General features: G+C 47.2%; 1 protein-coding gene across 1 annotated transcript; it reads left to right on the top strand.

Annotated features, from left to right (window-relative positions):
- Window positions 1–4,453: 4,453 nt before the first annotated feature.
- On the top strand, window positions 4,454–15,971 carry cmya5 (cardiomyopathy associated 5). The gene is made up of 14 exons (XM_056279503.1): window positions 4,454–4,569; window positions 5,494–6,151; window positions 6,382–9,456; window positions 11,527–11,622; window positions 12,003–12,239; window positions 12,362–12,384; window positions 12,668–12,792; window positions 13,067–13,201; window positions 13,399–13,545; window positions 13,705–13,852; window positions 14,304–14,437; window positions 15,163–15,280; window positions 15,458–15,634; window positions 15,722–15,971. Exons 1-14 carry the CDS (start codon window positions 4,454–4,456, stop codon window positions 15,969–15,971), a joined length of 5,439 nt encoding a protein of 1,812 aa, XP_056135478.1.

Below are 15,971 nucleotides of genomic sequence, written 5' to 3'. Positions count from 1 at the left end.
GCACCCTCAGCTGTCCTCTGTGGGTACGGTGACTCCAAAATCGATCTGGTTGGCTCTCTCCAAGTGACTGTCCGCTATGGAACCAAGCTGGTGCCCAATGCAGTTTTTCATGTGGCACGCCGTGGGGCCAACCTGATGGGCCTGGACCTGTTCTCCGCTCTGGGGTTCTCCCTCTTAGACACAAGGGGGGCAGCAATCCTGACTGTTGCCACACCTTGGCAGCAGAAGTGGCCATCGCTGTTTATGGGGCTGGGCTGCCTCTCTGCCTTCGCCCATCAACCTCTCCTCAACCCTGCTGTGAAATCTGTCATCCAACCACTGCGCCGCATCCCGTTGGCTCTCCGTGATGGGGTCTCCGCCGAGCTGCAACAACTGCTGGAAGCTGGCATCATTGAACCGGTGGATGCGTCACCTTGGGTCTCAAACCTCGTGGTGGCTAAGAAGAAGTCGGGGGGCCTGCGTGTCTGCGTCGATCTACGTGCAGTAAATAAGGCAGTGGTCCCTGATAAGTATCCACTGCCCACCTCAGAAGAACTCATGCAGGAGTGTTTCGCTACACCAGGATGCCTTTCGGTCTCAGCTCCGCCCCTAGCTGCTTCCAGAAAATCATGGTCTCCGTGCTGGCTGGCATACTGGGTGTGGCCATTTATCTGGACGATATAGTGGTACACGGGCCCACCAGTGAAATCCACGACAAGCGCCTCAACATGGTCTTCGCAGCCCTGTCCAAGCACAAGCTAACTCTCAATGCTGAGAAATGTGTCCTCTCTGTGCCAGCCATCGAGTTCGTGGGGTTCCGGCTGTCAGCGAGCGGTGTAACTCCACTACAACCCAACGTGGACGCCATTCAGGCCATCCCTGAGCCCAGCTCGGCCGCCCAGGTCGCCTCCTTCCTGGGTATGACAAGTTACTACCTGAGGTTTCTTCCCCAGTACTCTGCGACCACAGCCCCCTGCGCCAGCTGCTGCGTAAGGACGAGCCATGGGTGTGGTCAAAGGCATGCAGTGACGCTGTGCGTGATCTCAAGACTCAACTGACTTCACCACCAGTGTTGGCTCAATTCGACATCTCCAGCTCCACCTTTGTGACCTGTGACGCATCAGCCACAGCAATAGGGGCTGTGCTGTCTCAAACCCAGAACAGTGTGGAGAAGCCCATCGCCTTCACCTCCCGTGCCCTTAACCTGACCGAGCAGCGGTACTCCGTGGGTGAGCGTGAGGCGTTAGCCTGTATCTGGGCTTGTGAAAGGTGGCACCTCTACCTCTATGGCCACTCCTTCACCCTCAGGACAGATCACCAGGCCCTGACAGCGCTGCTGTCCACATCTGGGACAGGCCACAAACCCCTTAGGCTGCACCGCTGGTCTGACCGCCTCCGCCAGTACAACTTCAGCCTGCAGTTCACCCCAGGCAGAGACAAAGTTGTCGCCGACCTGCTCTCTCGCTCTGTCTCCACCCCAGCTCCACAGACGGACACTGACTGTGTGGAAAAGGACATTGTCCAAATGCTACACACACCCCTCCAGGCCACTGTCTCTCTGCAGAAGCTGAGGGCAGCCTCCGAACAGGACCCTGTCCTCTCCCAGCTCCGCACCTACATCCAGAACAGCTGGCCTCACAAGGTCCCAGAGGAGCTGGCTGCGTTCGCCCGAGTCAGACAGGAGCTCTCCTGCTGGAACGACACCTGCATGGCACGTGGGTTTTGCACAGTGGTCCCAGCTGCTCTCAGTGCACGTGTTTTGAATATGGCGCATGAAGGCCACCTGGGCATTGTGAAACTGAAACAGCGCTGCCGAGACCTGGTGTGGTGGCCGGGGATAGACAGAGATATTGAGGCTCTGGTGAAGGACTGTTCTGCCTGCCTTGTGAGTGGCAAGACTGGCCACCAGGCTCCCCCACCCCTGCAACCTCTCGCCTGGCCCTCTCAGCCCTGGGAACACCTGCAGTTGGACATTTGGGGTGAGATCCATGGAGTTCCCCACCACCAACGCTTCATGGTGGTCGCCTACGATCTACACTCAAAATGGCCTGAACTCACCACTTCCGGCACTGTGACCTCACAGATCATCATCAACTTCCTGGACTCTCTTTTCTCTCGCTGGGGCCTCCCAAAGACCATCACCACTGACAACGGCCCTCAGCTGGTCTCTGCTGAGTTCACTGCTTATCTCGAAAGCAAGGGCATCCGTCATATACGCACTGCGTACTACCACCCCCAGGCCAATGGCGGCGTTGAACGTTTTCACCAGTCACTGAAGAACGGCCTCAGAGCACACATGGCCCGAGGGTGCTCTTTCACGCAGGCCATCCGTCACACTCTGCTGCACTATCGGGCCACACAGCACTCGACCACAGGCGTCTCCCCAGCCTCTCTCATGCTAGGCCGGGAACTGTGCATGCCCCTTGACAGGCTCCGCCCCTCCACACCCCAGGCACCTCCCTCTGGGGTCAGAGCCTCAGTCACTCGTCAGCAGACGCGGATGAAGCAACGGTTTGACCAGTCAAAACGAACCAGGGTGCCAGACATCAATGTGTCAGACTGGGTCAGGGTCCGCAGGCCCCACAGGGACAATAAAATGGCTTCATACTGGTCCTCTCCTCTCCAAGTCACCCGTCAGCTGGGCCCAGCCACTTACCTCCTCAGCAATGGCACTCGGTGGCACTCCAGTCGTCTACGGAAGGTGTCAGCTCCGCCACACACAGCTGGTGACACAACCTTAGCCATTCCCTCAGCATGGCGAGACGCCCCGGGGCTTCATGCAGCTCCTACACGGGCCCCAGACATTCCTGGGCCTCAGCTTCCCCTGCCTTCTACCTCCCCACCTCGGCCTGCCCAGCCTCAGGCCGCCTCGCGACCTGTTCGCACACGTTTACGCCCTGGCCACCTAGAGGACTTTGTGTCAACCTTTCATGTTTGAAATCCTGCCGGGGGGGTGGGGGGGGGATGTTATGTCTGCACACATCGACAGTGCTGCATTTGATTTGGTGCTGTTCTATTGTGCTGGGATCGATTGGTGATGCCTGCGGGCTCTGGGTTGTTTGATCGGGTCTGCCTTTGATGCTGTGTCAGTCTAAATAAAGAATGCCACGGAGAGGTTGTGTCGAGCGACAGCGCTGTGTCCTGACGTGATTTCGAAATACAATACACATGCTTCCTCCGATACAGCTGTTTCTTTTCACCTGACAGTGAGGAGTTTCGCCAGGGGCACGTAGCGCGTAGGAGGATCACGCTATCCCCCCCCCCCCGAACAGGTGCCCCGACTGACCGGAGGAGGTGCTAGTGCAGCAATCAGGACACATACCCACACCCGGCTCCCCACCCGCAGACAAGGCCAATTGTGTTTGTAGGGACGCCTGACCAAGCCGGAGGAAACAAGGGGATTCGAACCAGCGATCCCCGTGTTGGTAGGCAACAGAATAAACCGTCACGTCACCCGGACGGCATACAGTTTGCATTATTTTATTTATTTTTTATTTTTTGATAATAATAATAATTATTATAATAATTATAATAAATCAATCTTATATAGTGCTTCTCTAACACTCAAAGTCGCTTTACAATAAACGGGGGGAAACAAGACAACAGATAGACATAGCACAAACATACATGTAGTTTTAGTAGTGGTAGTGATAGAAGTAGTTGTGGTTGTAGTGTGTATGGACTTCACCGGATCTTTTTCCATCTTTGTAAGGGCATTGATGCCATTTAAATGCCCAAGGCAGGGGTTTGTGATTCACTTATCTAAACAGATAAAGAGGGGTGATTCCCAGACATCCATATCCTCTGCAGCATCTGAGCATGTTTCCTCTGCAGCATCCTCTGGCAGCTTGTGTGCTGATGGGGGTTTTGTTCTGTGGTTTTATCACCTAATTACACCGCATTTTATGACTTCTGTACGATGTCAGTACATATAGGGGCTCTGATGTCAAACATAGGCTAAGGTATCTGAAGAGAAACAGAGATATTGTGTATGTATGTGTTTATCTGCCCCGGCTGAGGTTTGCCACAAGGAGAAGGGGGGGTGGATACTGTTTCAGGGTATGACCTATATTTAACAGAAGGGATTCTGATCTTAAAGTCACATTGCCCCGTTCAGCAGCTCACCCATAGCATGACCGAGGACAACTGGTTTCTGATTCGACTATTACCAGTCCCCTTGCAATCCATCAGAAAAACAACTTTATTTAAATGTTTGTTGATTGTACCACCAACTCAAACAACACTTTGCCATATGTTTCATCCCTCTCGATATCTTGTTCCCCTACATCTCTGTGTCTGTTTTGACCCCCCGCTCAGTCTATTTCTGTCGCTCGCTGAGTCAGACGTGCAGCCCCTCGGCTTGGAATGACACAAACAGGCAGGCCATCTCCTCTGAGTTCAAAGTGCCTGAAAACACAAGAAAAGCACCAAAAAACAGAGGAAAACTAGAGGAAGCCCACAGGATCTCTCTAAGATGGAGGAATGTGAGAGTCTGGACACAGAGATGACAGAGTTACAGGAGTTTCAGTGCGGGTCTCCACAGGCTGTCGGCCAGGACGATGAAGACGAAGTGGAGGAACTCCACAACAGGTGCTTCATCTGCTCATTAACTAACAACTCAGATATCTTTTGAAATTGACGAAAAGTTCTACTAGGTAATGTTAAATTGGGTTGGGGCCACTGAATCCTATTCACCTGATAGCCAGTGTGTGTGTGTGTGTGTGTGTGTGTGAGAGAGAGAGCGCGCGCGCGTGCACACATGCGCTTTTGGGGGAACTCAAAGTCCGTGGGAAGTCCCTTTTTTTCTTGGTTTCCAAGCTGAAGTAAAATTTTACAAATCACTTTGAATAAGGACAATAAAATATATCTGCTCAGTCTGTGGTGTGTGTTGCTTGAAGAAATTTATCTAATGTCCTTATTGACTCAATAGGCTGAGAAGTCAGCATTTCATTGGTCTCTTGTAAATGATTTGCCTTATATTCAATGTCTTTGCTGTATTTGCCAATGTTTATCCATGTCTAGGATACAAATGGCAGTCATTAATAGAGTAAGATTGAAAACCATCTGCTTAACTTTCCATTCAAGAAATGGTTTTAATTTTTACAATGAAGACAACTTTGTGTTCAGTGAGTGGACATTTGTACATTAAAGTTATATATGAGTCAGTCATTGCTTCTGTAATGTTACATGTACAGCATGAAGTTAAGGGATGGCACTAGGTTTTAACCTTGCTGAGCCCACATATTATTGATAACAAGAGCAAGAGCTCTAAGCACATTTGCAACTCATCGCTTACACTGGCAGACACTAACACCACAACACTCACTAATGCTGGCAGATATACACTTCTCAAGTTGTTCTTCTAAGAAACTATGAGCTGGAGGATATCATGTTTTTTTCATGGTAAGAAATAAGATTGTACATGCTAACTTGCCAACGAAGTGATGTAACCATGTGAACATTAAACCAGAGTCTCCTTCCCCCTCTAACTCTGTCCTCTCCTCTGCTGTCTAGTCTGCGCGAAGTGGTCCAGGACCCATTAGTGAAGCCCAAACTGCAGTGCTTGATGGTGGATCCATCCTTCTCAATGGTAACTGTCCAGAGCGAGGACAGCGGTATCGTTTGGGAGACAGCATCCAGTCGCTGCTCGACTCCTTGGGCCTCCGAGACCAGTTCAATCTCCGAGTCCTACAGTATGGAGGGTTCTGGAGCCCAGGGCAAGATCACCATTATCTTTGATGAGGACAAAATTGTCCGCAGGAGGAAGAGGTTAGGGGGAAGGAGCAGCAGGCTGGGGGACAGGCTGAGGAGGCCCGGCAGCTCAAGGTCAGGTTCAGCTCTCGGGGTGGAGAGACCGGAGATGGCAGAGATATCCATTCCCAATGTTAAACCGGAAGCAACAGAAACTGGATCAGACATGGAAGAGATCAAAGACAAAGAGCAGCAGCTGTTCAGTTTGATCTCAGAGGGTTATGAGATTCTCAATATCAGAGTCCCATCAAAACTTCCAACGGTGGATGAGGAAGAGAGCACAGAACTACAGGACAATTTGACCTATCTAAACCAGACTCCGAAGATCAAGTCCAAAAACCATCACATCCGAGATGGTTCACAGACTCAGAATCAGCATCTCTCAGGAGTTGTAGAGGTGGAGATACTGGAGCCTGAAGGGGTATTTAATGACGATTTGATTGATTTGAACGATTATTAAGACATTTAATTTTTTTGTTAACTGTAGTACTGGACTAGTTGTAGTGGCTGTGATCTACCATTAACATGAGGAGCCATATCTATCAATCACACAGAGTTAAGGTGCTCAATTTTTTGTAAATACTTTTGTCTGTATGCTTAACATTACAAAGTCATTTGTGGATTTATAATTATTTGTTGCTTTTTTCACAGGTCTCAAAACAGGACTCTTCTCACCCATCAACTAACACAGAGACCAGCAACACACATGCTCAGAAAGAAAACGCTGGTGATATGGACTACTTTGAGAAATTTACCTTGCTGGATGAGGTGGTTCCCGGGGAGCAGGTTCCAGAGCTGCACGAGGAGGTGGGAAGGCCTCAAACAAAGTCTCAAGCGGCGGACCTGAAGCTTGGGAAGGAGATGGCCACAGACAGCCCATCTATGTCAGACGAGTCCTTTGTCTTTGTCACAGACATGGAGATAGCCAATGAGCACCTGGATGAAGTGTTCTATGGAAACGGAGCTCACAGCTCCCCTAATGAGCTGCTGCAGGGGAGGGAGGAGGAGGACATAAACATACAAGGGAGGAAGAGAGCGAGAAGAGAGAGCCAGAGGTCTCTGAAGGAGACTGGTTCGGTGTTATTTGAAAGTGAGGAGACCGTCCTCACTCCTATCTTTCTCTCCTCTGGACCCCCCAAGATTATTGACCCCATCCTGCTGGAGGAGCCCACTGCCATGTCCTTTATGTACACTGATCTTTACGAGGATGCTGTGGGGGAGAAGAGGAAGAGCGACGAGGAGTACTCAGAGGCAGGGAGTGTGGCATCTGAGAGATCCTTTAAGAGACACTTGTCAGATTCAGAGGAGGCAGATGGGTACCTGGAGAAGTTCATTCTGAAAGATGAAACTCCGACAGTGGAGGTCCTGGCAGAACCAGAGGAAGATAAAAAGGAGGAGAGGATGATATGGTCACAGAGTAAGTTTGAAATGACAGGATGTCTAACAAAAGCAGTGGAAGAAGCAGAAGAGGATGAGGTGAGGAAGGGTGAACCAGTAACTGAGGAGGCAGATGCCACAGAGGCGAGGGGAAATGTGCAATCAACAAAGTATGAGAGAGAAGAAGAATTGGTTATAGTAACAGAAACGAAAAGAGAAGAAATCAAACCCCCAGAGGTGATGGAGGAGCAGGCTGCTCCAAATAGAACAGGCCCAGGACAGTCAGTTCAGGTGCCTGAACCACAGGAGGACAAAATAGAAGACCAGGAGGTGAAACAGAAGGTAAAAGACCAGAGTGAGCTCCTTGGGAGCAGCACTCAAACGTCATTCACTGCACCTGAGACATCGCAGGTGGGCATGGATGCAGAAAAGTCTAAGGAGATGAAGGAACATCTGGAAGAAGAGCCAGCAAAGCCAATGAATGGGCATGGCATTACTGAAACACAACTGCCATCAGTGACACGAAATGTAATGGACAAATCAGTTGAAGTAGTTGTAAAGGCAAAAGATGAGATAACAGCTAAAGTGGATTCACCTGTGAGCATTGAGGTGCCTCAGGTGGTCAGTATAACTGAGGTGCAACGTGCAGCTATAAAAGTTGATGGACATGTCTCAGCTCCATTGGACAATGTTAAAGATACCACCCACATAGGAACAGAAGACACTAAGGAGAGATGGTCCAAGGAGGCCGCTCTTGACACTGCAATAGTGGCTGCTGATAAGAAGCTAGATAGGAAAAGTGAGATGGTACCAGCCAAAGATGAGGTCCCAGTCAAAGACAAAGAACCTGAGACTCTAAGCCCAGAGATAACTAAATGTGCTAAACCTTTGGTTAAAACTGAGATATCAGCTGAAGCACTAGTGGATGGGAAAACATTTGTTGCTGAAAATGAGGCATCTGTCAGGGTCATTACTGATAGTGAGCCCGCAGTACAAGCAGCAGTAGAGGTGGTTGAAAAAGCCCTGAATGAAAACGTTATTCTCACTAAAGAACAGACTGCTCTACAGGCATTACTTAGTTCTGAAACAACAGAGGTTCAAGCAGTGGAGGAAGAAAAAAGACAGGAATCAGAGGAAATGGTGATAGACAGACATTTGGCTCACAGTATTACTGAATCTGTGGCTGTGGATCTCAAGTCAGAGTTTAAACCTCAGATTTTATCGCAAATAATGGATCCTTCCATCCCTGATGAAGTAAAGCTTGACACAGATGAGAAATTGGCAGAAGTCCCCAAATCTGATCAGAGCCAACAAGAGGAAATGATACCTGGTAAAGAATCAGAAAAAACAGAGCTGCCACCTGAAGAAATCAAAGATAAAACAATTCCAGCTTACAATGAGAAAGTTGTTCAGGAGACAGTAAATGTGGGTGATGAGTTATTTCTCCTAGTCCCCAAAGGGAAAGCGGTCGAGATGGACATTGAAATAGGTCAGTGGTCAGAGAAGTTTGAAAAGACTGACACAGAAGCTGTCTCTGAACCTGAGAGTGCATATGAAGAGCTAGTATCCACCAATAACACCTTGGTATGCCCAGAATCCCCTCAACCAACAACTGAGGATATTCTGGAGGAGCATGAACAAGAAGCAAATGCAAAGGTCATTCAAATTGGGGAAGTGCTGCCCATAAAGGTCTTAGACAGGTGGCCTTCACCTCCAGCCACTGTGAGTATAGAGGAGGCAGAGACAGAGGAGCAAAAGACCAATGAAGACATGGAGGATGATGAGGGAGTGGTCTCCCCTCTCAGGAGCTTTACTCCACTTGAAGACTTGTCTTGGCTACAAGAACAAGATAAGTCAGAAGGTGAGACAAAAAGAGAGGATGTAGTGCAAGAGACAGACATCAACTGGATGATACATGTCCCAGAAACAGATAAGTACAAAGAGGATGTGGGCCTGGAGATGTATCCAAACAAAGAGGCCACAGAAGGTCTAGAGGTGACTGCTGAGGACTTGGAGTATGAGGTAATATCCAAACAGGATGCCAGAGAAATGCCAGAAGTTGAGGTGGAGAGAGTTGCAGAGGTACCACAACCTGAGTCAGGTCCAGAGAAAGAGACGGTGGAGATAGAAGAGCATGTCCTAGATCTGCCTGATGATGAGCTCATTGAGGCAGACTATGATATCATTGATTCCGAGGAAGAGAGTCAAGCCAGGGCAGCTGCTGAACTCCAAGGGTTAGACTGGTTCTGTCTTATTTGTGGCTGTCTGCTGTCAGAGGAGGACTATGTGTCTGGAGAGCACCATGGCCATGAGGTGACATCCGTGGATAAAGCTTATGAGGACATCAAGGTATTGTACTGTAAAATAGAAATATACCAACGAGGGCTAATGACAGATGTAATAATGATATCTTTATTATCATTATTGTTTAAACCAAAATACATAAACATCAGGAAGAGTAAAACAAAGAAGATAAAAGAAAGTTACATATGAGGAAAAGCATTTAAAGAACTTAAAAAAAACGTGAAAAAATCTAGATTAAAAAGTGTGCAATGCAAATATTAACCTGAAAAGCAGAACAAGACCAAGAACAAGTACAGGAAGGGGTGAAATGCATGAACATTACATAACACATTGCCTGGTCAAATCCAGTCACACCTGCATAGTGGTAAAAGTCCTACAATAAAACTCAAAGCATTTAACATGTTTGTGTTTTTCTGCTGTCTCTCATATGAGTCCGCCATATCTCCCAGGTATATTTTTCAGGTGTCTGCTAGCAAGCCTGTCATTAAATGATTCATAAATAGGTTCGATGCCTTAAGACATGCTGTTATCTCATTAGCAGCTCATTGCCACACCATTCACCAATATTATGCCACAAATTCTCATCATCACATACTTAACAATCACTAGTATGGTGCATCGTACATATAAACCAGTCCTAAATCAATGAGCGGCTACAACTCTCTCAGTCAAGCTGGCACATTACATTACACATGCTTAGCTAGCACAGGTCCCAGCAGAGCTCTTTGAATAGCTGTGATGTAATGCTCCGCTTTGATCGGTAGAAAGGTCCAGTGTGACGTCATCAACGAAGGACCGATACGTGATCTGTTCACACACTGTTCCCCCTTGCTTTCCCTTTGGGTCAGTATGGGGTCATCCATCTGAATGAGAATAAGAATGATTTATTTTGAACATGTAAATAAGCAGAATATAACGTACAGATAAGCCATTGCCAATAATCTGAAGTGATCAACAAATCCACACATCAAGTGAACAAATCTCCGTATGCATCAGATTATTTGTTACATGTTTGAAAAGGAGTAGGAGGAAGTATAAATTTATTTTGTCTGCTTTCATATATCTAAATTTAGAACAAGAGCAAGCATAGAGTCAAACAATTATTTTTATTTTATTTATTTACTTATTTATTTTTAAATTGGCTGGTTGACAACATCAGAACATTTTAGCAGGAGCTGGGCTCTATTAACTTGTATATTTGCCCCCCCCCAAAAAAGTATAAGAAACATAACTTTTTAAAGTCATCCCCATGTTGTTTAAATCCACCAGCATTTATGATATTGCCCTATGTAATGAGATGCATCCTGCCAAACGAGCACCTGGAAAAATGGTATGCTAAGACAAATGATCAAAATATAGCTCAAGAAAACAAATACTGTTTTGACCTAGGTCTGCTCTAGTTTTCTGTATTTGTAGAATTTACAGCTGCCCTCTAAGGAAGGCAATTATCAAAGCTATAAGGAAGAAATAAGTATTTTAGCCTGCTCAGATTCTCCTTGGCTGGGAGTGAGGGGGGGGGGGCTGATTGATTGGAGCAAGTTTACCAAAACAAGTCAGCTGGATGGTATCCTGTCCAATTCTCTGAGATGGAATGTGAAACTAACTCCTACACCATTTTACACATGTAAACGCATCCAGGCAGTGCAAGCACCCATCCACACACACACACACACACACACACACACACACACACACACACACACACACACACACACACACACACACACACACACACACACACACACACACACACACACACACACACACACACACACACACACACACACGCCTGGCAAGGTGGTGGTTCTCAGCAGGGCCAGTGAGGGATAGAGTGACCACAACATGACCCAGTTAAATTTCTCAAAGCCATCATTCAATAGGACAGAGCTGAGGCGGTGATTGGGGATTGCCACTGTTCATCCTCCAGGGTTATCACACCTGGAATTTTAACAATCCCCCTTTAACGATCTAATCTGGAGAATCCAGTTCACATTCTGCCAACACATTGGCATCTCGTTTGTTTGCTGTTTTTTTGTTGTTGTTGTGTTCTGTTGAAGCTGTAATTTGTTGCCGTATAAATGCAATATTTAAAGCTGTGCTTGTTTATGTAAACAGGATAGGCTGAGTGAGTGGATCTCAGTGCTGCAGGAGAGATCGGAGAACATCGAGGACCTGGTATCTGAGCTGGAGCTGGCTTACAACTCTGTAGAGGTAAAAAAAAAAATTGTTCCTTTTGACAACAATTGTCAATTACACATAGTATTGTCGGTATTATCAGTCTCTCTGTCCTACTTTCTCAGTCTGTCTGGCTTACTTTTCATCTTCTCTCTGTCTGGTGGTTCAGCACAATCTTTCCATGAAGCTAATACCTTTTATCAGTTAATGGAAACCAATGACTATTTCATACCTTTCTCTCTCCTTAACCTCTTCTTAATATCATAACGAGTCCTTTTGAAGAATGACTTACTAATGGCTCCATCACATTATGCCTAATGACACTATAACAAGAGATAATGTGGGAAAAAAGCAGGAAATAATTCTCTTAATGAACGTTGATTTAAGTCCACGTGCTCCCCTGTCCTCTCCTCCAGGACCAGTGTGCTCAGAGTGAGGAGGCCATGCAGGCCCAGAATGAGGAGATGATGGCTCTGGTGATGGAGCAGTACAACACCATGTCTCTGAGCATGGAGGAGGAGAAGAAGGCCAAGCTAGAGCAGCTCTATGACCAGATCGTCTCTTTCCAGGAGAACATCGACTCCGCCAAGGGCACTCTGGAGGTCACCGCCAGGGAGGCCGAGACTGACGCACGGGTGAGTGACAAACTGAACGTCCAGCAGTGCATGTCCATGTCAAAGCCTACGATATGGAGTTTAGCAATATCCGGTTGAACTGGGGATCCGGGTCCATGATAGCTCTCTGATTAATCTTTCTTCACCTCTTCTCTCATTAGTCACCCGAAGACATTAATACAAGGTAATCTGCCTTCAGTGAATGGAGCATGACCTCTTGTGGTTTACTAACATGGACATATGAACAGATCTCTGGGGATTTTGGTACAGATGACAGCATGCTGCCTGACCTACACTTCTTTGGGATGTATAATTTATGTGCTATGCTGTGAGGCTTCCTCTGATCACAGTCATCGAATCACAGAGTTTAACATCCCTATTTCATATCCTTTGCTAACCTTCAAAACCTTAAACAAGCAGGACGTTCACCCGGGCTGTCTGATTATACTGTGATTTATCCCGACTAGGCTTAACGCAGCTTTGGAGTGTGTCATGTCCTTGGAGCTGGGTCCCAAGGGACTGCTGGTGTTTGAGGACTATGCCAAGGGGAACACCTCCAACTCACACATGGAACAACGCAAGGGAATCCCAGGTCTGATATAAAGGAATTTTTGAAGGCTTATTAATGATGCCAGCAATCCTGTTTGTGAGCATGCATGCGTGAGTGAGTGTTTGCACATGTGTCAGGTGCAGTACTAGCAGTGTGTGTGTGTGTGTGTGTGTGTGTGTGTGTGCATGCATGTGTGTGTGTGAGGTCACTGAAGAGCAGTGCGCGCTGCAAATAAACAGTTGCAGAAAAGTACATATTTGACACAGCTTATTTTTTTTTATCAATAGCTTAATACATTCCCTGACCTGTACCTTAGTGCCCCAGAGACCCACGTTGCAGCCTCAGGAAGCTGGCTCAGCAACCAGTACCAATGTCACTGTTTACTGGAGAGTCAACCCTGGAGATATTATTGACTGCTTCCAGGTGTATTGTATGGAGGACCCACATGGAGGTATTCACTTAACAATACAGGGGGCACACTCTTGTCTATGCCCATGCACAAACGAATGTTCAAATTCTAACACGAAAATATCTACTTGACAATTAATAGGCAAGAACTTCTAATGCTACTCTCGAGTGTTCTGTTGTACAGCTGATGTAGATGTAGATTTGTATAACATGTACGTCATGACTCCTGTCATCAACAAGCTGTGTCAGAGGAGTACCGAGTGACAGTGAAAGAGAGTTACTGTGTCCTGGAGGAGTTGGAGCCTGATAAGACCTACAAGGTTTGGGTGATGGCTGTCAACTACACCGGTTGCTCCCTGCCCAGTGAGAGGCTATCCTTCAGAACTGGTCAGTCTACATACTGCAACTCACAGCAACACCTTTCTCCAATAAGACTGAAAATCATTCTCTTTTTTGCTGACACACTGGAGCCCATTTAAGTGAAAATAATATGGACAATAGCGCAGATATCTGTATTCTTGTTCTCCTTCTGTAACACCATGCCAGCTCCATCAGTGCCAGTGATTGACACAGAGCGCTGTTCTGTCCTGTGGGACTCGGCCACGCTGTGCTGGAGCTCAGCCCAACAGACGCCCTGTCAGAGTTACACCCTGGAGTACTGCCGCCAGTATGAACTGGAGGGAGAGGGGCTGAGGTGTGTCTCATACACATAATGCGATCAAGTCTGGCTCAAGTCATAACTGGAAATGGCTATAGAATTTAATGTAATCTACTCAGATGGCCAGAAGGGTGGGGTTTACTGCATCAGGACTCAGACAGTTGAAATAAGTTCTGAATCACAGAAGACTATACTAAATTAACTTTCAAATACTTCCCTGTGATTGATTGGACTATCTGGTGCATGTTGTACTGCCTGTCCTGTGCAGCAGCCCCCCACCTATTTTGTCCTTCAAGTGAGTGGAACAAACTAAGAATTGGTTGCATATACTTTTTAACTCAAGTCTGATTCGAATACACACTGACACTTTTGAATATGCAAAAGTCTATTTGCTTATGTATGCGCGCGCGTGTGTGTGTGTGTGTGTGTGTGTGTGTGTGCGTGCGTGTGTGTGTGTGTGTGCGTGTGCCTTTGCCTGTACATCTAGGTCCATTTCAAGTATCAGGGGCAATGAACAGAAGGTCTTCCTGCAGCCCAATGAAAACTACCTGTTTTACATCAAAGCTGTGAATGAGGCTGGAGCCAGTGAACAGAGTGAGGCGGCACTCATATCAACTAAAGGTAAAAAAAATATACATTTAATAACAAATAAAAAAATTAAGGTGCCACAGTGGTTTAGCAGTTATACCATATGTATAAATGGTGTGTAAGTGATTTTGTGTGAGGGCCCTGTGTTGGACTGACAATCTGCCCATAGTGTCTCCCCGTCTCCTGTGAACCTGAATTGAATTAAAAATTAATAAAGAGTCAAAAGAATTATGTTAAGCGTAGTGGTCTATTCCATTGCCTACCAACACAGGGTTTGCCAGTTTGACTCCCCGTGTTGCCTCTGGCTTGGTCGGGCGTCCCTACAGACACAATTGGCCGTGTCTGCAGGTAAGAAGCTGGATGTGGGTATGTGTCCTGGTCACTGCACTAGCGCCTCCTCTGGTCAGCTGGGGCGCCTGTTCGGGGGGGGGGGGGTGGGGGGAATAGCGTGATCCTCCCATGCACTATGTCCCCCCCCAGCAAAACTTCTCACTGTCAGGTGAAAAGAAGTGGCTGGCGACTCCACACGTATCGGAGGAGGCATGTGGTAGTCTGCAGCCCTCCCCGGATCAGCAGAGAGGGGGTGGAGCAGCAACCTGGGCAGCTCAGAGTGGGGTAATTAGAGGGGTACAATTGGGAAGAAAAAGGGAGGAGGGAAGAATTAAGTTAAGTACATTGTTATATTATTATAGCCTTTAATTTTCTTTACCATTTTTATCTGGTGCTCATACTTCCCTCTTATCCACAACTCTAAACAGGGACGAAGTTCCACCTACTGAAGGCCTCAGGTCATCCTTTTCTGGAGTTGTCAGAAGAGCAAACCTCTGTGCGCTACTACCAGGACATATATGACAACACACCTTCCACAGACAGACCGTGAGTTTAACCCTGTGTCAAACACAAACATTTCTCGTACCTCTGAGGATACGCCTCAGGAATAGTTTTGTCCATGGGATTTACACAACATGTTTCTATTCAACCAGTTTGTGGGTATGCACACATGTTTTCTGGTGTCTGTGTGTGTGTGTGTGTGTGTGTGTGTATGTTTTCCAGATGCCCATCCATTTTGGGCCAGTTATTGCCAACACAGGGGCGTTACTATTGGGAGACTATTGTCATGGGAAGTGCAGCCTACCGGCTGGGTGTGTCATACGAGGCGGCCGATAGAAACAGCCCATTAGGGAAAGACAGCAAGTCATGGTGTTTACACTGCATCCCCACACCATCGAGGTAGATGCTAAATCTATAGATTAAGTATTTTTCTCTTCATTGATTTAGCATAACAACCCCTGTTCCACCCTCCCTTTGGTTCTCCAGTTGCAGGTATCAGATGCTCCATAATGATGTCCAGTCTGATGTGTTTGCTATTGAGATTCCAAAAAGAGTGGGTACTCTCCTGGACTATCAGCAAGGCCATCTGTCTTTCTATAATGCCGATAATGGTCAACTGTTGGGGACTTTCAACCACGTTACCCTCCCATGCCACCCTGCCCTGGGCCTGGAGATGCCCGGCAGCCTGGAGGTCTGCATGATCCAGGAGGTACCAGAGTTCACCAACCACAGCTAG

The sequence above is a fragment of the Lampris incognitus genome, chromosome 1, assembly GCF_029633865.1.
Source record: "Lampris incognitus isolate fLamInc1 chromosome 1, fLamInc1.hap2, whole genome shotgun sequence".
Taxonomy (NCBI): Eukaryota; Metazoa; Chordata; class Actinopteri; order Lampriformes; family Lampridae; genus Lampris; species Lampris incognitus.
Note: the sequence above shows the minus strand (reverse complement) of the source record. Positions and strands in the feature narration are given on the sequence as shown.

Coding starts and splice junctions, on each gene's coding strand:
- cmya5 (XM_056279503.1), top strand. CDS start 4,454: ATGGAGGAATGTGAGAGTCTGGACACAGAGATGACAGAGTTACAGGAG. Junction 13,202..13,398: donor TATGGAGGACCCACATGGAG/GTATTCACTTAA, acceptor GTCATCAACAAG/CTGTGTCAGAGGAGTACCGA. Junction 14,438..15,162: donor GGCACTCATATCAACTAAAG/GTAAAAAAAATA, acceptor AACTCTAAACAG/GGACGAAGTTCCACCTACTG.